Source organism: Acanthopagrus latus, chromosome 13 (genome assembly GCF_904848185.1).
Source record: "Acanthopagrus latus isolate v.2019 chromosome 13, fAcaLat1.1, whole genome shotgun sequence".
Lineage (NCBI taxonomy): Eukaryota > Metazoa > Chordata > Actinopteri > Spariformes > Sparidae > Acanthopagrus > Acanthopagrus latus.
The window spans coordinates 11,856,338-11,875,882 of record NC_051051.1 but is presented as its reverse complement, the minus strand read 5'-3'; the positions used below and the strand labels follow the sequence as shown (position 1 = coordinate 11,875,882).

General features: G+C 42.0%; 3 protein-coding genes across 28 annotated transcripts in view; 2 read left to right on the top strand and 1 right to left on the bottom strand.

Moving 5' to 3' along the window:
- The first annotated feature begins 3 nt into the window (after nucleotides 1–3).
- Nucleotides 4–13,282, top strand: kl (klotho). Of its 23 annotated transcripts, none has more exons than XM_037119097.1 (17): nucleotides 4–144; nucleotides 301–394; nucleotides 568–652; nucleotides 1,059–1,124; nucleotides 1,690–4,127; nucleotides 4,560–4,990; nucleotides 5,076–5,155; nucleotides 5,350–5,512; nucleotides 6,437–6,542; nucleotides 7,073–7,222; nucleotides 7,689–7,924; nucleotides 8,049–8,244; nucleotides 8,328–8,506; nucleotides 9,793–9,900; nucleotides 10,122–10,227; nucleotides 10,760–10,886; nucleotides 11,824–12,158. In XM_037119097.1, the coding sequence occupies exons 5-17, from the start codon at nucleotides 3,411–3,413 to the stop codon at nucleotides 12,156–12,158; spliced, it is 2,934 nt and encodes a 977-aa protein (XP_036974992.1). In that variant the 5' UTR covers nucleotides 4–144; nucleotides 301–394; nucleotides 568–652; nucleotides 1,059–1,124; nucleotides 1,690–3,410. The 23 variants fall into 23 exon arrangements, with proteins under 23 accessions (XP_036974992.1, XP_036974988.1, XP_036975007.1 ...); XM_037119093.1 differs by having other exon boundaries at nucleotides 549–652; XM_037119112.1 differs by lacking the exon at nucleotides 1,059–1,124 and having other exon boundaries at nucleotides 2,968–4,127.
- A 173-nt stretch (nucleotides 13,283–13,455) lies between these two features.
- On the bottom strand, nucleotides 13,456–16,689 carry rfc3 (replication factor C (activator 1) 3). The gene is made up of 9 exons (XM_037119115.1): nucleotides 16,549–16,689; nucleotides 16,006–16,143; nucleotides 15,786–15,853; nucleotides 14,872–14,969; nucleotides 14,566–14,747; nucleotides 14,328–14,464; nucleotides 14,118–14,216; nucleotides 13,937–14,006; nucleotides 13,456–13,834 (listed from the first exon to the last, which is right to left on the bottom strand). Exons 1-9 carry the CDS (start codon nucleotides 16,633–16,635, stop codon nucleotides 13,643–13,645), a joined length of 1,071 nt encoding a protein of 356 aa, XP_036975010.1. The 5' UTR covers nucleotides 16,636–16,689; the 3' UTR covers nucleotides 13,456–13,642.
- Nucleotides 16,690–16,711: 22 nt separating this feature from the next.
- The window catches only part of LOC119031009 (stAR-related lipid transfer protein 13-like), a 62,757-nt gene continuing 59,923 nt past the window's right edge, over nucleotides 16,712–19,545 (top strand). Inside the window, exons 1-3 of one of the 4 annotated variants that reach the window (XM_037119081.1) lie at nucleotides 16,712–16,842; nucleotides 19,059–19,136; nucleotides 19,254–19,368. The gene's annotated coding sequence lies outside the window, so the exon portion shown is untranslated. Of the gene's footprint in view, nucleotides 16,843–19,058; nucleotides 19,137–19,250; nucleotides 19,369–19,545 lie in introns of those variants that run through there. The other 3 variants (XM_037119079.1, XM_037119080.1, XM_037119078.1) reach the window with 3 other exon arrangements.

Below are 19,545 nucleotides of genomic sequence, written 5' to 3'. Positions count from 1 at the left end.
GAAGGCGTTGTGGTGTCCCTTCGCCCTCTTCTGTTGGCATAGTTGATTTGGACATAGACACACGTTCACAGGAACATAACATATTCATAATGGAATTTACGTAGTTTTCTCTGAACAGCTTTTTATCCTGCTTTCTGTATTTAGGTGAGTGGTTACACCATTCAAAGAAGCTTAAAACTATTAACCCAGGCTCACTGTTGCCGCTATATAAGCTAGCTAGCATTATTTATTTATTGTTCAACTTTATTTGACATTGTCCGCAAACGGCAACAGAGGTTAACATGGACTCACATTCACTAGGATAAAGCATTTGGAGAGAAGGACCAGAACCACTGACAAACAAGAGGACGACATAAACACATGTATGAGAGAGAGACTGAGAATGAGAGAGAAGGTGCAATTCACAGAAAGAGAAATTAGCAATGACGTCACTAACGTACAAAATGTCTAACACGTTAAAACTACGGATTTACTTGAAAGAGCCTTGTTTAACTTTATTTGTTTGAGGGAATTTTTGTTTCTTCGCTTTCTTCAACATTGCTAACTAGCATTAATTTGGAACATCAGACAAATCTGCGTCATGGGGTTTATGGTTCAACTCCACAACTTCCGATCAGTCTCACACACACGGTGGACACGCTGCGCTCAAAAGGTAAGGGAGCCATTATTTGTTTTTAGCGCCGACTGCGCTAGTGATATGTCAACATGTCTGCTGTGAAATCAAATTTCTAAAATAAACTGGCTGCTGTGTTGAAAAGCAGTGGCACAACATCACAGAGAGACATTGGAACCTGTCACTGCAGCAGTACAAGGTTTTATTTAGCTCTATATTTATAGTTCTGTGATCTGAACTGTCTTTTGACAGGTAAGTAAGTGTTGTCCAACTCTGTGCACATTAATTGTAATACTTTTACACAGGATTTGTAACTATCATACAGGGAAAAAAAACACATTTACACCAACAAGGAATGATTTTATATTTGTGCATTTCTGAGGTGTTTTTCAGCCTGTTTCTCCACCATCTGCAATTAATCTTTATTTCTTCCACCTGTGTGCAGCACCTCCACCTCTAATGAATTGTGGGTAATATCAACAGCACATGCAAAAGTCAACCTTTAATTGATGTAAGTACTGATTGGCTGCTTAATTTGGTCAGGTGTACTATAAGTACACCCCCCCCAAATCCTCCAATTCATTTGATGCACCTTTTTAACTGTTGTCAAGCCAAAAAGAGAGAGCAAGAGAGAGAAAAAAAACAAGATGAAGGGACACTAAGGCTTGTTTTGGAGTAAACCAGAAAGAAATAGTTCTTTCTGAAAACCTTTGCACAACACAGTACTCAATGCGTTTTGATGTAGAAGTGATCAGTCAGCTGAACAACTGAACTTCTCAGAGGTCTTAAAGTCACTGTTTGTAAGAAGAGTTGATTTTTGAGTCTCATTCCCAACTTATTTAATACTGAGGCTTTGGGATTGTAGGGCAGGTCGGCCACCATCCCAAAGCTTCGGTGCTTTGACAAGTTTGGAACAAGACTCAAAAATCTACATTTCTTACAAGAAGGACCTTTTAAAAACTTACCTGATTAAAACTTTATAATGAGCTGTACAAATGCTTCTGTCTTCCCCCAAGTACTACCATTTGCATGTCAGACCTTCTCCCCTACAAATATATATATTTTTTTCTTTACAGCACCAGGGTTGTAGAAGAAAAATGTGAGATGAATTCCATTATGCTACACAAGAAAAAAAGATGTGGATGAATTGAGGAGCAAAGCTTCCTCGTAGCCTGGTGGCACAGCAGCAGATAGGTCAGTGTCTTTCCAGAAAAACAGCAGGATGGATGGACTGTAACTGGGATATAGGTGTTGTCTTTCAGCATCCTAAGGCATCTCACTTCACTGAGCTTATCGACATGTGTTAGATGGGTACCTGTGATGTTCTGGGCAGTTTATTCCACATCTTCAAGGCCTTTAGTTATATTAGCTGTGACTCATTATTTGCATCGTGTGTGCAGGATTGAATTTACCCACACAGGTCCATCACAAACAGTTTGTGCTCTCAGGCTGCTAAGCATCCCTCAGTGGGATTCTTCCTTTGCTCAAGATTAGACAAGCAGTGCTCTTAATTGCGTATGCATGTACACTTGATGGGAACTTTCCAGTGTGCCTCAGCTCAGTGGAAAAACACCCGCACACCACGTTCTGCCCCTGGTTGTGATCCATGACAGGGCCATAACCACATGCTGCTCGACTGCAATGTGAGTCTGTGTTCCTGCATCGGAGAGATTACCTACCTGCCCACTCTGTCACTTGTACATCACTGATAAGTGACGTCACAGCACACTTTGTGTAATGTTCCTGTTCAAAGAACCAACAGTCTGTCACCGAATCACCGACTCCTCACTCAACTCACCGATGTTTAATCAGTGTTCATAAAATGAGCTTATCTTATCTTAACACATATTAATGGTACTAACAGCAATAATAATGAGGAAAAAACAAAATAAATACATACAAAATAATTAAAAACATAAATAAAGCACACAATAAAGGCTACAGTTGTAAAAACATTTTTTAAGGCTTTCACAAGGCAACAGATATCAATGATGAGTAATAATGAAAACAACAATCATTTCAGCTCGCCAGGATTTACTGTATGTTGTCTTTGATTTGTGTGTTTGAAACTTTTTTTTTTAAATTCTTTTTCTCACCTGTCATAGAAATGTCCATCACTTTGACCAGGGAGGTAACCCCTCAAAATGAGAACACACACACACACCATGGAACAGGCAGGTGGACCAAGATGGCCAGCAGCAAGAGGCCGGAGTTTCCATGCAACCTGCTTAAAGATAAGGAAGTAAAGTGAGCAGGGTGCAACAGGGTGCACTGACTGTTGTTTGCATATCCTCTCCTCACCCCACTGACACCCTCCTCCTCCTCCTCCTCTCTCCCCCATCATCCTCTGACAGAACCAGATCCAGTGACACATGCAGATGAGGTTTCTCTCCCTGTTAGGAGATTATCTGCCAGAAGAGGATGTATGATGATGGTGCTGTCGCTGCGCTCCTGCACCTGAGTCTCTCTCCTGCGGCCTCGCCTTAACTGCAGGAAATACACTGATTTAATATGAGCCCTAATGTACACGTTCGGTCACAACAGGAAATAATGTGTTCCTGCTTTGCTTAAGATTGATCATTCGGGGCCTCTTAACATCATGCTGTGCCTGGAAACCATCGTGCGTCAGGTGCTTTGGCTAATAATTAATAGATTTGGAGAGGCGGCGTGTGGTGGCTTCACAGCTGGCTGACTGCGCTCCACAGACTGCTGTTAAGTCACCCACATACTCCAGGCATGGTTAAATGAAGATTAGAGCCAAAAATCTGGACATCTGAGGCCCGTGCAGACAGGCACCATGGGTGCTCTGCTCGCCCTTTTCACATTTCTCACCCTCGCCGCTGCTGCCGCAAAACCCAACGCCGGTCTGAAAACGTGGGGACGCTTCAGCAAACTGCCCTATCCGGGAGACAAGGCTTTCCTCTACGGAACCTTCCCCAAGGACTTTATGTGGGCGGTGGGCACAGCGGCGTACCAGGTGGAGGGCGCGTTCGAGAAGGACGGCAAGGGGCTCTCCATTTGGGACACTTTTACGCGCGGGGGGAACCGGAAGGCTACCGGGGACGTCGGTAGCGACAGCTACCACAACATCTGCGCCGACATACGAGCCATCAGGCAGCTCGGGGTGAGTCACTACAGGTTCTCCCTGTCCTGGTCCAGGATATTTCCCAATGGTACGCGCGGGAGTTACAACGAAATCGGCACCAACTACTACCGGAACCTGATCAAGCAGCTGAAGGAGAACCGGGTGCAGCCGGTGGTCACTCTCTACCACTGGGACCTGCCCGACCACCTCCAGCAGAGCCTAGGCGGCTGGAGTAACCCGGAGCTGGTGGGCATCTTCAGGGACTACGCTGATTTCTGCTTCCAGACTTTCGGGGATGATGTGAAGTTTTGGATCACCATTGATAACCCGTTTGTGGTGGCGCGGCACGGGTACGGCACTGGAGTGGTCGCACCCGGGATAAAGAACGACCCGGATCTGCCGTTCCGGGTCGGCCACAATCTCCTTAAGGTGACTGAGTTTTACATGATAACTGTTATTATTATTACAGTATTGGCTTTTTAAGGTCAGTTTGTTTGTGCAGTTTATTCAGTCATCAATACAGAGACAGTTTGCTTCTTTAGTGTGTTTAGCCATAAAAATAATCAGTCAATTGGGATCTTTCAGTTTATCTTTACATTTTAACAGGTCTTCAAAAACCCTGAGGAAAACTTTGTCACCATGTCTTTGACTTTTTATCTTTCAATTGTCTTCTAGTCCAAATAGTTTGTTTTTACACCTGTAAAGCAATTTGATCTGACCTGTATGAATTATGTTTGACTTTAATTTTACCCTTCTCTTTCAATCATGCTTTTTATTCCCACCATCCATCCTACTGTCTGCATTGTCTCTGTTTTTGTCTATCTGCCTGTCTGCCTGCCTGCCTGTTTGTGTCTCCTCCAGGCTCATGCAGCTGCATGGCACCTCTACAACCGCCACTATCGATCCCGTCAGCAGGGCAAGCTGTCCATGGCTCTGGCCTCTCACTGGATCAAGCCCAGTCGCACCCGCCTGGAAAGCCTGCGAGAGTGCCAGTGCTCCCTTGACCACGTCCTGGGCTGGTTTGCCCGGCCGCTGTTCATAGACGGAGACTACCCTCCCTGCATGAAGGCGAGGCTCGGCCCACGTCTGCCCTCCTTCACCCGGGAGGAGAGGGAGCAGGTGAGGGGGACGGCGGACTTCTTCGCCCTCTCTCATGGAGCGGGCCTGAGCTTCCAGCTCATCAACGAGAGCCTGAAGTTTGGGCAGAAGGAGGATCTGGACCTGAGGATGCTGCTCTACTGGGTCAACGCTGAGTACAACAAGCCGCCCATCTTTGTGGTGCAGAGTGGTTGGTAGGTTTAGATGTTGAGTTGATCTGTCTGTGTGTCTGTTACTTACCTGTGAGTCGTTAAATGTATTCAATGCTGCTTAACACAGGTACGTCCTTGGAAACACCAAGACAGAAGACCCAAAGCACATGTACTACCTCAAGAGGTTCATCGCAGAGGCACTAAAATGTAAGAAATGACCCATCCTGATGTCATACATTCATCGCAAGCTGCATGGAGATCTACATTTTTACATTTTTGAACTAACCACTCAACTGAAGTATTTCCCTTTTCAATATGACCATAAACCATTTTACATGAAGCTAAAATCTCAAGCAGTGTCTTCACTCTGGCCTGTACATCTGTCCACTTTTGGCACACAGCGATTGTCATAGACGGAGTGAATGTAATTGGATACACAGCCTGGTCTCTGATGGACGGCTTTGAGTGGCACAGGGAATACGGGATACGACGAGGACTTTACTACGTCAACTTCAACACCCTCGACATGAAGAGGGAGCCAAAGACATCTGCCACCTTTTACAGGTACATGGAATGTTGTAATGAGTGGCAATGCTTGAGAAGTGTAGACATTATGCTGCAGGAATAATGCTTTGGGATAAGTGCAGATATCTTTACAAAAGCTTTGCTTCATGACTGTCGGTTCCATGTATCTGTCATCACTTGAGATGCTGAGCACAAAGAACTTCCACTCAAACATGTAGAGAAAAATCTTTCATTTTTTTCTTCCATTACAATAAACCACCTTCCTTCAAGGAACAAGCCTGCTCCCTCCAGTTATCAAACACGGTTTTAGAAATTAAGAGAAAAGTCAGATCTTACGTTCCAAAAAATGCTGGTATTGTCACTTTTAAACACATTTTACAGGGAAGATATTAATATAGACCAGAGCTTGACCAATTCTGAGACCCGATGCCAATATTAAGCAGTAAGAAAATTTCTATATAGAATTATCAGCTGATGGGGAGACGAGAATATACAGATTAAAGGCCCCCTCCAATGAAAATCAAGTTTGTAACCTTGTTAAACTGTCCATACTGTATTTTTTTTATATTAGTATATCATGTGCAAAATAAGCAGTCAGCACCATAGCTGAAAATTTCTACTTTGGAACTGTAGTCTACCAATGACAGTCGGAATAAAAACAGACTCAGACAGCCAGTGTTTTGTACGTCAAAAACAATCCTGTCAGCCTCCATGTCATTAGCATAGAATAGCCAGAATAGTTCAAACGCTTTTATATCAGACAACATATACACTAACATCTGTCATCTGTTCATCAGGCTCAAATATAAACTTCAGTGAAGCTAAACAATAAATTGAACACCCCCAGTGTTTATATTTGTGGTCTCCTCACATGATGGCGCATGCTGCCTCACAACTCCAGAGAAAGTCTTCACTCTCAGCACAGCTCCTCCTGAAGTGATGATTATTCATTTTTTTCTAAAGAAACGTCATCCAGAAGAACGGTTTCCCAGAGCTTCCAGAGAACAGACCGGCACAAGGAATGTTCCCGTGTGATTTCGCCTGGGGGGTGTCTGCCAACTCCATACAGGTAAATGTGTGTGTATGTGTGTGTTGAGGGTGAAAGGAATGAGTGTGTGCAATGAATGTGGAAGGATATAGGAGTTGTGCAGGTTCAAAGGGCACGTTATAAATTAAACATAACTAGACTACTTCCTCAGAAATAGTACAACTTCAGGAAACATTAACAATGTTTTAACTTATTAACTGGTTAACTGATATTTTGTGAAGTGCAGTATACATTTGTCTAAACTTTATTAACTATTACATTTAATTTATTATTTTAATTTAGTAAAAAAAAAATGATTGCAAGCTCTGTCCTCCTTGTTTATATCATAGTAATCACACTCTTTTGAAGTTTTTCATGTTCAAAAGACTCTCTTAATCATAAACCACATAGCCTCTCGCCATCTGCCAGCTGAGCTCAACAGCACAGGACCAACTGCTGCAATCGATTTGCCCCATTTGGCCTTTATTTGCACTTGTGTGTATGATGTAAACGCAGAGTGAGAGGGCGAGGGAGTGCATGTTTACACTGCCGGGTTTCTCTCCGTGTCACAGGTGGAGACCACACCCAGCCAGTTTGCGGACCCCAGTGTATACCTGTGGAATATCTCCAACAATGGAGAGCTGCTGAGGCTTGAGGGCCTCAGTGCACCTCCTTTACGCCGAACTACACATTGTGCTGATTACGCTACCATCAGACAGCAGGTACATCCTCCCAGCAGTCCAGCATTCAGCTCTTTTTTAAAGCAACTTCTCATTACCTTCGCCAAAAGAGGGTCCATTAGTTGGTTGGTTTGTCAGCAGGATAACGCAGAAGCAAAAGCTACTGAACAAATTTACCATGAAGTGTGGATGGAGGATACGTTTCAGCCCAGAACAGACCACTTTTACTTTGGGTGTGAATCTGGATAAAGAGAGGGATACAGTCATTTTTAGGATGTTTTCTGACATTTTCATTAATGTCTCTGGAAATAATGCTTAGATCTTATGGGGGGCAAACACACTTGTTACCCTGACTTTCTGTTGTTGAAGAAATTGTTGATGATTATTTTACTAACTAGTATTTGTACTTTTGAACATGCAGGCTTCAAACATTGATTTAATATTCAAAGGACTTCATATTAAAAATATATGTATTATTTCACATGTTTATCCTCCAACCTCTCTTTAGGTGGATGAAATCTGGCAGGTGGGGGTGAGCCACTTCCACTTCTCCCTCAACTGGTCAGCCCTGGTTCCTACAGGTGATGTGGCTCACCCCAACACCACTCTGCTGGGCTACTACCGCTGCTTCACCCGCCAGCTGCTGCAGGCCAACGTCACGCCTGTCGTCACTCTGTGGCACCACACACACCAGCGCAGCAGCCTGCCGGCCCCGCTGGACTCCAACAACAAGTGGCTTAACAGGTCAGATACAAAAAGCTCTTTGAACTTCAGCAGTGATTTGTGATATATGTTTATGATCAACTGTGATGATGTAACCAGAATTATCACGTGCCTGATATAAATGCAGTCTTGAATCTTTGCTCAGGGAGACTCCTGAGGCCTTTGCAGAGTACGCCAGACTTTGTTACAGAGAACTGGGTGCCCACGTGAAGATGTGGATCACCCTGAATGAGCCCAACGATGAGATGGTGAGCTACCAGGAGGGTCATCAGATGCTGCGGGCACACGCTTTGGCCTGGCGCGCTTACGACCGCGAGTTCAGACACACACAGGGTGGACAGGTCAGTCACAAACCTTCCATAAATTAGGTATAGGTTGAATCACTTTGATCACCTGTACTTCCATGTTTGGTGTCATGTCTCAGGTGTCTCTGGCTTTGCACATGGATTGGGTGGAACCAGCGTTTTCATTCAGCCGCGAAGACGTGGAACCAGCTAAAAGGGTTTTAGACTTCCGCATTGGCTGGTTTGCAGAGCCAATCTTCGGCAGTGGGGACTATCCTCTGGGGATGAGGAGCTGGCTGCGTCAGCTCAACTCACTTGAGTACAAAAACTTCATTCTTACTTCACTACAGTGACTCTGATAGCCTTTTAATAAGCACTGCAGTCATTTGATGTATTTCTGATTGTAAAAGGAATTGGGGGATGGATTTAACATGAATATTCAATTGTGTATTATGATGGGATATCAGCTAGAGACTGTGGAATAACCTGTTATGTTTTTATTGGTCAGCAATTTTAGCCATGCTATTTTTTTTAGCTCGTCAGCTTTTTTTAGATTCGTCAGTCTGTGCACTTCAACAACTGAAGGATGGATTGCCATGAATGTAGACATTCATGATCCCCAGAGGATGAGTCCTACTTAGCCAACTCTGGCAAATCTTACACTTCGCCTCAGCTCTACTTTGTGTTCAGTTGAAGCCTATTTAGCATATGTTGGCTCAATAGCATTTAATCTAAGATGGTGAACATAAGCTAGACTCCATTCTTTGGTTTACATTTGTCCAATACTTTGGCTACTAAATAACTGAAAACACACTGACATTCCTAGCAGTGTAAATACGGCAGTACTTTGTGTTTAAAGGTGCAATATGTAAGAATTGGCCACCTGTTGAATTCCTTCTGAGTTAGCAGTGAAGCTAGCAGTCTGGACTGTGAGAGAGTATCAGGGTTTGTGTTGGTTTTTACATGGCCAGCACAGGGCCAGGGCTAGCTGGCTAGTATGCTAATTTATCTTTGCAACACAAAACATAGATGTCATAACATCGAAACTGTTTCTTCTCAACATCGTTTCGATCATTTGTATTGTAATGTGTTATGTGTAATGTTTAGATATTAACTTAAAATCTTACATACTGCACCTGTAATGCTAATTAGCAAATGCAGGCGTGCTAACATGCTACACTGTTGAAGATGGTGAATGTGGTGAACGTAACACCTTGTAAAAAGTCTGAATTTTAGCATTGTTGCGGTATGCTCGTTGGCATTTAGTGCTGCTACACAGCTGCTGAGCTGCTAGCATGGCTGTAGACTTTGACAATACATCCATATTTGTGTAAAGCTTGTCTTGGGCAGTGATTTTTATGCAGCTGACTCAAATCTGATTATGCAGTCACCTACATGTTCACTTTAATAGGTTATTTGTGATCTAAAGACTTGATTTTCAACCCAGCACTTAAATTAATGGAAATCAATAGGTTTTGTGGTGTATGGAGTGATTTGTTATGATTTTTTAATGACACACTTGAATAGTTAATGGGGCAATTCTTAAATACTACGGTGATATCATCTCTTCTGGTATGACACTTCATCATTTCTGTGTTTCCACAGTCTGCCAGTGTTCAATGAGGAAGACAGACTGCTTGTTAAAGGCACATATGACTTCTTTGCCATCAGCCACTTCAGTACCAAGCTGGTGACACATGCTAAGGAAGACTCGTAAGACAAAATCATTTTTTGCCTTTATTTTGGTAGCAACACAAACAGGAAACATGGGGACAATAATTGTTGCAGTGTTAAAGTAGTTAAAGTTGCAGTGTTAAAGTAGCTCAGTTTAGTCGAACATGAATATGTTGCCCTGATGTAATGATACTTTTAGCATGTAAAACAGAGACATCACAACACATAATGCTGTTATTTTGTCATCACCGTGTCTGCAGTTACACCTACACAGCAAGGCTAGAGGTCCAACACATGATTGACACCACGTGGATCATGTCCCCGATGCCTGTCGTCCCCTGGGGCCTGAGGAAAGCCCTTAACTGGGTGAGATTGGAGGGGTCTGAGTCACAGTTTGTTTGTAGGTTTAACTTGGATGTTTGCCTGTGTTAAGTAGGAGACATTTTTGTCCAAGAGTTACATTTTTAAAAAGAACAATATTTGCATATTCTCCTCAGTGTGAGTGAAAGAGAGAAGGCTTTTTAAACCAAGTTATTTTATTGTGTTTTTCATCGAGATTGGTAGACATATATATCACATCTGTTTTTAAAAACTTTTTTGAGCACACAAAAAGTGAACAGAGAAAGAACCTCCAAAATATACATTTTAGATAAATGTCGACTTTTTAATCTCATTTTATCTTTTTCATTTCATTAATATTTTTTTTCTCCTAAGTAGAGCTATGCTTTAATTTATTTTTCTTTAACTGGCAGAAATGGGTTATAAATAAAACCTGAAGTAATGGATAACAGCAGAGGACACAAAGTGGATGAAATCTATTAAGTTAATTGCTTTTTTAAACTATAATAATGAACCTTAATCTTGATTAAAAACTGTCATTGCTCTCCCCCTGTGCCAGGTGAGGGAGCACTACTGTGATGTACCCGTTTATGTGATGGCTAATGGAGTTGAGGAGGACCCCGCCCGCTTCAAAGACAGCCTGAGAGTGTACTACCTGTACAACTACATCAATGAGGCGCTGAAAGGTGAGACTGCACACATGCATCATGCTGCTGAGACAATTGTGTGTACTGACTGGACTTTTTGCCCCCTACTGGCCTCTGTAGAGCTTAATTATTATACAGGCATTTAGGACACTGACCCTTGAATAGTCAGCTGACTGCAAACACATGCACAAACACAAAAATATCAACAGAGATACACACTCAACACTAATGAGTCAAGGTTACCTGTCCTTGTAAAGTTTATTAGGTTACACTCTCTCCGCACTTTGCTGTGTCATGCTTGGATGTGCACACAATACCACTACATGTTGTAGTTTGCTAAGTCACCACTAAGAGGCATCCACCTACAAAAAAAGTATTTGTGTGTATTTAGGTAGAGTGACATTTACACTTTACAAACCAAAGTTTGGAACCATAACACATGTAGAATTCATTCATTTTAACTTTTTATGTTGAATGCTTTATGACATGTTTGACCTGTTCAAACTGAATATGAATTGTAAGGCTACATCTCTGTATGCATATGTGGAGAGGAGTATTACTGTGGAAGATGATTAAGGCTGGGAAAATAAAAACTTGTGAAATTAGGAAAAAGAACATCTTGTAGTTGTGAAATAGTACCACGAACATGTCACTTTCTTGTGTAGTTATGAGGCACTTTTCATTAATTGTAATGTCTGGAAATCATGCAAGATTGTTAAAAAATGACATGACAATGAAATGATCAGGAGAATTTCTTTTAAATAAAAATATAATTTTGGTGTCAAAAAACTTTGAAAATATGACACTCAATTACATAATTACTTTGAATGTTTTGTTCATTGTTATTTAATGCTTTCTAATTTTAACCAGAATGTAACTGGATAACTTAAGGATCTTCCAAACTTTTAAAGACTTTGTGCAAACCCTAAAGTAAGTTAAAATAAATCTTCAACTTCTCACGGCTCGTTCTCCTCAGCATACACTCTGGATGGTGTAAACCTGAAGGGTTACTTCGCTTACGCCCTCAGCGACCAAAGGGACCCGGGGTTCGGCTTGTACGGCCACGTCCACGAGGAGATGATTGTCAAGGCCTCTCTATCCAACTATCGTAACATCATCCAGCACAACGGCTTCCCCATTCAGGGCTCTGCGCCCCAGCAGTGTCCCAGCATGCCTCAGCCCTGCCTGGGCTGCCATATGCTGGTCAAATGGCCTGTGGTGGGCTTCCTGACTCTGGTAGGTTCAGGGGTGCTGATCACACTGGGCCTCATCATCTACTACACAGCCAAGAGACATAAGGAGTGTTACTGATGATTGTGAGGATTTGTTTTGACTTTTTAGAAGTGAGTTGAGGGAAAAATAGAGCTTATTGTTCATAAGCGTAAGCAGTTTAGTCCTGGTTCCACTTAACAGCAACTTTAAATTACAGTTCTTTTACATTATAGGCCTTTACATTAAAATAATAATGAAAGTGGCTCATTCATCTTCACATTTGTGGTGATAAAACTCACATTTACATTTAGGGCATTTAGCAGAGGCTTTTGTCCAAAGCAACTTACAGTAGGTACATTTGTCACAAGTTATGTAAATGTTATGTAAAATTGTGAATGTGGCACATACCTGCTTAGCAGGTGATAAACCCAGAAATATGGTCTTTGTTAGATTTCTAAATGTTTTTAAGACTTGAATGCATCTCATTGTTTTTGGGACATGAAATGGAATGACTACTATAGTGTAGCAATTTTTGATGACTACATTTCAAGGCTATACTCTTCTTCCATTTAAGACTAAATGAGATAAATACTACAATGAGTGGACTGTGAGGTACTTTAATCACTAAGGTCGCTCCACAGGCAATTTACATTTTAAGTTTACTGTAGGTGAATGATTCAAGAGGTCCGGCAGTCAACAAACTAGTTTTGAAACCAATGACACACCGGACTAAAGTGACTAATTCCACTCTGATGTCACATAAACAATTAACATTAACAAACATTTAATTGTAGAAACTTAACCCGACAAAAAGTGTACATTATCAGTTCTGGATGATGGTGCATAATCCACAAATGGCCTTTTCATGCTAAGTTCATGCTGCCTGGAAGGTGAAAGGTCATCCAAATGGGTTCCATTTTTTGAGGCCTCTTGCACTCCAACAAACTGGCAAGGTTGTGTCCTATAAAGAATGCAAAAGTTCTCCAGATAAGGAAAACCTCTGTATAGTAAGTTTAACAGCTGCAATCTGCTGTTATTGCCTGAGAGTAAAACACCATCTTAGGCTTGCCTCAGTTAGGGCTGTGCATTATTGGAAAAGACAGTGTTAGCAATATTTTGGTTTTCTGTGATACAGGAATTATACCTGGGTTATATAGTCAAAATGTAGTCTGCAACCATTTTTTGTCTCATTTGTGTTGCATTAAAAAAAGAAATCAGCTACCTTTGTTCTTTGTTTTTCTGTAATTATCACGCAACCAACAATAAAAACAAAAAAGGGTATAATTTTTACTCATTATCATGACTTCAGGAGTGGTGGTCAAAGACTGTTATGTCTGTTCATTCTAATATAATCCATGTTTGGTCTTACTCACAGAGCAACACAAGGCTTTTTACATGTTCTAGAGAAATCACTTTATTTTAACATTCTGCTGCAGAGTTTGAATAAAACATCCTGTGTCCTACAGTGTATTTTTTAAATGCAAAAGGTCTTCTTGGGCCAAAAAGTGAGAGGAAGGTGGTGAAAAGTATCAGTATTTAAATGATCAGGAAAAGTATCTGTCCATCTTTAAGTCCATTCAAAGTTAAAACATCATGCCATCCAGACCATCCTCCATGAACTTCTTGTAGATGGCCATGAACTTGGCGGTAAATGCCTCAAGGTGGTAAATAGATTTGCTGCCCAGCTGCAGTCTGTGTTCATAGAAGGCTGCCATGTGAGCCACCTCTGTCTTCAGCTGGCCGTCGCAGTTACTGAGTAGCTCTTTTACCAGACCCTGTTGGAGGATTGGACAAAGAAAATGAATACTTGTGACCTTAAAACATCACTCCAAAGAGTCTCAACACTTAAGATGGGAGATGAGATGTAGTAAAGGTACCTTCATAATGACGTCAGGAGGGATGCAGTGTGTCAGCAGCTCGTACAGTCTGGCTCGAACCTCCAACAACCTGGAACAGAGACAGTTGTGGAGTTTGCGTTAAAACATCCACACAAGTCTGATGAGCATTCTTTAAATCGCCATCAGAAACAACTAAACCTCTTCTCTTTGCCTCTCCTACCTCTGAGGGCTCTGCTGGCTGACGATGGCATTAGCAGTCTCTCTGAGGTAGACCTCCCAGTCTGTTGACGGGACATCTTGGTCCACCGAGAATGGATACCTGGAAGAGATTAACACACCCTAAATAAGCAGATACTTTTCGTTTATGTTCCATGCTAATCCACGGATGACACTGGAGGAATGATGATGGATACGTTTTGTGATAACTTACTGCTGCACCCTGCAGGCCTCGCACATCAGAAGGGCTTTGCGGAGGTTGCGACCGGACTTCTCAGCGATTTGTTTGGCCAGCTCAGGTGGGAGGAGCAGACCCTCTTTTTTACAGACTGATGTCAGAACATTACAAACCTGGCAAAAAAGAACACAGACAAAGAAAAACAAGGTTAAAATATTCGAATTCTAAACAGATACTAATAATTACAATCTGAGCCACATCATCTCCATCTTGCCTCTTCTGTGCTCGGCAGAGGAACTCGGACAGCCAGACAACGGCTCCGAATGGGCCCGATCACTTTGGAGGTGGAGGTGGAGCACAGGATGAGACGGCAGGTGGACATGTACTTCTCCATTGTCCGACGCAAAGCGTGCTGCGCGTCTTTCGTGAGTCGGTCCACCTCTGTCAGCAACACCACTGAGAACAAAAGTTTGTCATTACTACAAGAACAACAGACATGATGGCTACACAGACAGATGGTCAACAGAGGGAAAGGGAGGGAGGACAACATAAACCAGCAAGTTAAAAGGTAGTTTCTTACCTTTGAACTCCCTCTGGGTGCTTGACTGGATCTGTTGTGACTGAGCTACGGTTTTAATCAGCTCTTGAATCACCACACGGTCCTGATTACCAGCATCACTAGAATGACAGAAACGTGCTCAAGTCCAAATGAAATATAAAGCGTTTTAATCTGCAATACGCTGTCATATAAATGCAACTGGAGTACAGTACAGTACCTCCAAACCAAGTATAACGCAAAACACAGTATAAACCTATTGGTATTTACTCAAAATATTAACCCAGTGAGAAATTTGATATATAATCATCAGTGATGAGGATATTAGGGATAAAAGATATATCAGGCCAATAAAATAAAAGAGTCTAATATTGGGAAAAGTATGTTATGGGCATTGGTATAATTACAGCTGATAATACAGAGCCAAATTCCTTTCATTGGCTCAACAACAACCCCCACACTCTGATACATTAGTTGGCAGTATGCATCTTTAAGTCAGTTTGAGACCGCAAATAAATCATAGAGAGGTAAGGCGCACCAAGGGCGATGAGGTGCCTATCACTGACAGCAGACTAGAAAGTGAGAATTGTTGCATACTCTGGCTCCATATGCAGTTTTCTTTAATTCATCCATCTTTTCTCATCAGATCTGAGACTTTCTTGGTCTCCAATGCGCATAAACTACAAGTTAGAAACTTCTTAGATAAATGCGAATGTATCAGTTATCGTGTTGGTGTCAGCCATGAGTAGCAGGTAATAATCAGTTATTGGCATTGGCTGAAAATACCACATCTCTTTGCTGTAATGCAGTCTTGTTAACCAGGAAAAACAATGCCATATCATGACAATACCCTAGATCTAAGATGATGTGTGGACATCTACATAATGCAACAGCACTTCACTAAACAAACACAGCTACTTTATTCATGATTGAGTTACCTTGGGTTGACTTCCAAGTGGTAGTTGCTGGCTATGGTGTTGATCTCAATTTTCTTCTTTGAGGGAGCCTGGAGACAGAGCACAACGGAGGATGGAACCGACAATTTGATTCTGAGCTCATGAAGACTGACAGAGGAGGATGTCTGCACGTTTTCTGAAAGGCAGCTAAGCATTGAACAGGAGGTCTAGTGACTGCGTGTTTCATCGTTTGCCTTCTTACCACGATGCTCTGGTGCTCTATGCGAAGTTTCTCCACCCCGGCTCCGTACAGCTCCCTCAGCAGACACATGATGCGGGTCTTCTTCCCGGCGCCGGATGGACCGTACACCAACAGGTGCGGGAAGTCGCCACATTGAACCTTCGAAACAAAAATTGAAAACGATGCTATCACTTTTACTACCACTCCTGACAAGCAGTCGGGAGGCTTGCGTTGCATTTTTTAAAGTACCTGCAACATTACATTTTTTTTTTTTAAATTATGTGTCGTTATTTCCTTGTAAAGCAAACTTTGAAGAAACACAGGGTCATGTTGATAGGAATTAAACAATGGCGACACTCGGGCGGCGTTCGTGTTTGCTAACGTTAGCTTAGCTTAACTCGGGCTGCTCTTCAAACAACATTTACACTTTAATGAACGGGTCGACAACAGAGGTTGGTCAGCACGGGGAATCATTTCTGAGGGTACACTCAACTGTTGGTACCAGTCTTAAGATGCTAATGCTAACGTTACCTAAACGCAACGCGGTTGTTTATCTTAACTCACCAGGTTTTTGAGCTGAGCTGCTAGCTCTTTGTGATAGTCGAGTTTCCCGAGGGAGGTGGGTCGGTATTTGTCCAGCCACAAACTCATCGTGTTATGGATTCAGTAACTGTTCCAGTCCGTGTTGTTGTTGTTGTTGACAGTAGACAGCCCGTCTCTAGCGCCTCACTCTCCCGCGAAATATTCTCAAGCCATCCCGCCCGGCTGCTTCCTGTTCCTGTACGGACAGTCGAACGGGTCAAAAGTGTTAAACGCGAGCGCGAAATCCACCTTTTCCATTGTGATCGCCTCAAAACTGTAAGTATTTAATTGGGAATAGGTACTTTTTGAGGCATTATGTAGTTTTGAATAATAAATTCAAAGTCAGAATGTTAACATTTATAGATATAAATTAGGTTAATGATACAAACAAGCTTTTAAACTTGGAAAACAAGGTCCCAATACAACTGTTTGAAGCTAGAAAGGAGACAAATATCTACATAGAAAAACAGTATGGAATTGTATCATACTTTAAGTCAATTATGAAAACAACAAAACTTTGTTTATTTAGTTTGTTGACGCATAAAAAAAACTGTCAGTGAGGATTAAAATCCTCAAAACTACGTAGTACACCTTTAAAGCTTTAAAGTGGCAGACATAGTGGGGTTTAACAGAGAACAATTCATAAAGACGTAGTATGTATTATTTTCATAATGGAACATTAGTGCGCTATGTTGAGGACATCATGCACATCTATGCTCTAGAGTATAGAGCCTCAGCTACATAGATGTGCATGATGTCCTCACAGTCTGTGATGATACATGTGCCGCTCCAGCAACACACCAGAGATGACCTCCACTAGACTCACTCGTGCATAACATCTGTTGTTATGTCCAGGTATAAGTAGAGATTTGTGTGCAAGTATACACAGCCCAGGGCCGCCTGGAAGAGACATTTGTCGCTTTGGGAGAAACCCAGGGGAGGACTGGGGGATGCAAGGGATTTAGGGTTAATCTGAATATATCCTCTATGGAATTTTCAAGCAGGTTTGCGTACGTTTACCCTGAACACAGTCAGGCTGCAATGATGCCATCAAGGAATGTGAGCCATGTAATCCCATGCCACAAAAACAAAGGCTCACAGTGTCACCACATAATAAGAAGGTGTGAGGACAAGCTCATCTGCATACACTTGAGGCTTCTCCCTAGATATGTTGTCTTTTTTAACATGGAGTCGTGTTAAACACCTTTTATATCATGGGTGTAGGAAGCATTGACAATGTGGATGGGAAACATTTTTTGCATAGTAGATGCCATGTCCTGTATTCAGGTGGTCATCTGGATATGGCATACATTTTTTTTTAAAGATAATAAAAAGCTTAAAGTCCAGAAGTTGATTTAGCGACTAGTTTATTAATAGCTATGTGACACAGGCTCCTGGTACGTATACTTCTTTGTCTGAAAATATACATCTACTAGCAGTTCAAAAAGCAAATAATACATGCACAATACAAAGAAGTACTGAAATTCATAAATTAATCTGTCTCAATCACAAACACTGACTTAAGGGGCTTGATGCTTCGTGCTGTTTTAAATGTGATAAAATGCATCACCTCACACGGTTATCAGTCATTTTATCATCTGATGTAACAGAGGTGCTTGCAGTTTAAAGATGTAAAGATTAAAAAAAAAAGAGAAAGCTTCATGCTGGAGCTCCTCCCTACCTCAAAACCCTTCATCTCTCCTTTTTAGTCTCATTTGCCACCTTATTTTTCTCTTTCCTGTCCTGTTTCCCTTCTTCCTACCTTGCACACTTTAACCTGGGCATTCACTCGATTAGAAAGTGAAAATGGATTTGATAAGGAAGCACTGAAACCTTCACTCAAAAAGCAACATTTTCTTTGCTTAACTGACCGCACGCAAGTCAGTGTTTGGTGTCAAAATGCGGCTGTCTGGTCTTTCGCATACTACACATTGTCTACAGTACACAAGATACCGCAGCTTACATGATTCAGCATGGACGTGCAGTGTTACTGTCTGAACTTAAATGAGACAATCATAACCGGCCTAAGCTGTTACAGATGCTTCTTATCTTGCTTTTTTCCCCCAGTAATTGTTTCATTGTGTGCGTCCACCTGTCAAAAATCTCACCTTCCTTTCCCCCTGCCCTGCTTTTCTCCAGCCTGACCCAGCTAACTATACCTCTTGGTGACAGGAATGTTACATATGGAGGAGCATGTCTTGGCAGGTTGGCGTAGCGTGTATTGAAAATACGTCTTCCAGTTAGATTAATATGCGTCCATCATGGCAGCGATGTGGGACAGTGTAAACATCTGGGACGAACGGCTGAACTTTATCATGCTTCTTCAAGCAAGTTCATCCAGAAATATCGAGTTAATTGCCTGATTGTTCAACTTGTGCTGATGCTGTGTGTGTTTTCAGCTTCTATTAGATATTGATAGTATAAAAATAGTTTAGTCTTGTGTTAGTGGGTGAAGAGACATGACAGAAAGTGATTTGTATCGCCTCTCCTAGCCCTCCACCTTGACCAGATCTCCTCTGCCCAAGACCTCGAGGGTCAAACAGGCCTCAACAGGCAGGCTCTTCCTCAAGGTGAACACACAAATAGCAGGTCTTTCAACATGAAATTCAGTGTTTGCTGGTGAACTTGAGGAATTCCACGGTTCACCGACAGCTTTTTTTTTTTTTTTTTTTAAAAAACACTTTAAGTCTTTCTTGTCGATCGAGGCTCAAACCTTGGCGTCTGCGGCGAGAGGGATTTGAAAGAGCACAAGAACGTGTTTGAAGCATTACCTCATGTGTTGTCGAGGAATGTACTTCCAAGGTGAAAAATCCTTTGCCTTGAGCCATATCATGCAGCAATGAGTGAAAAGGAGGAATGGGTAAGGGGTGTGTGTGTGTGGGGGGGGGGGTGCACTGCTGACCCTGAGCCTTTTAATCATTTGTCATATTTTGTCAAAGTCGAACATACGTGCAGCTAATTTTTCAATTTGTTTGATCA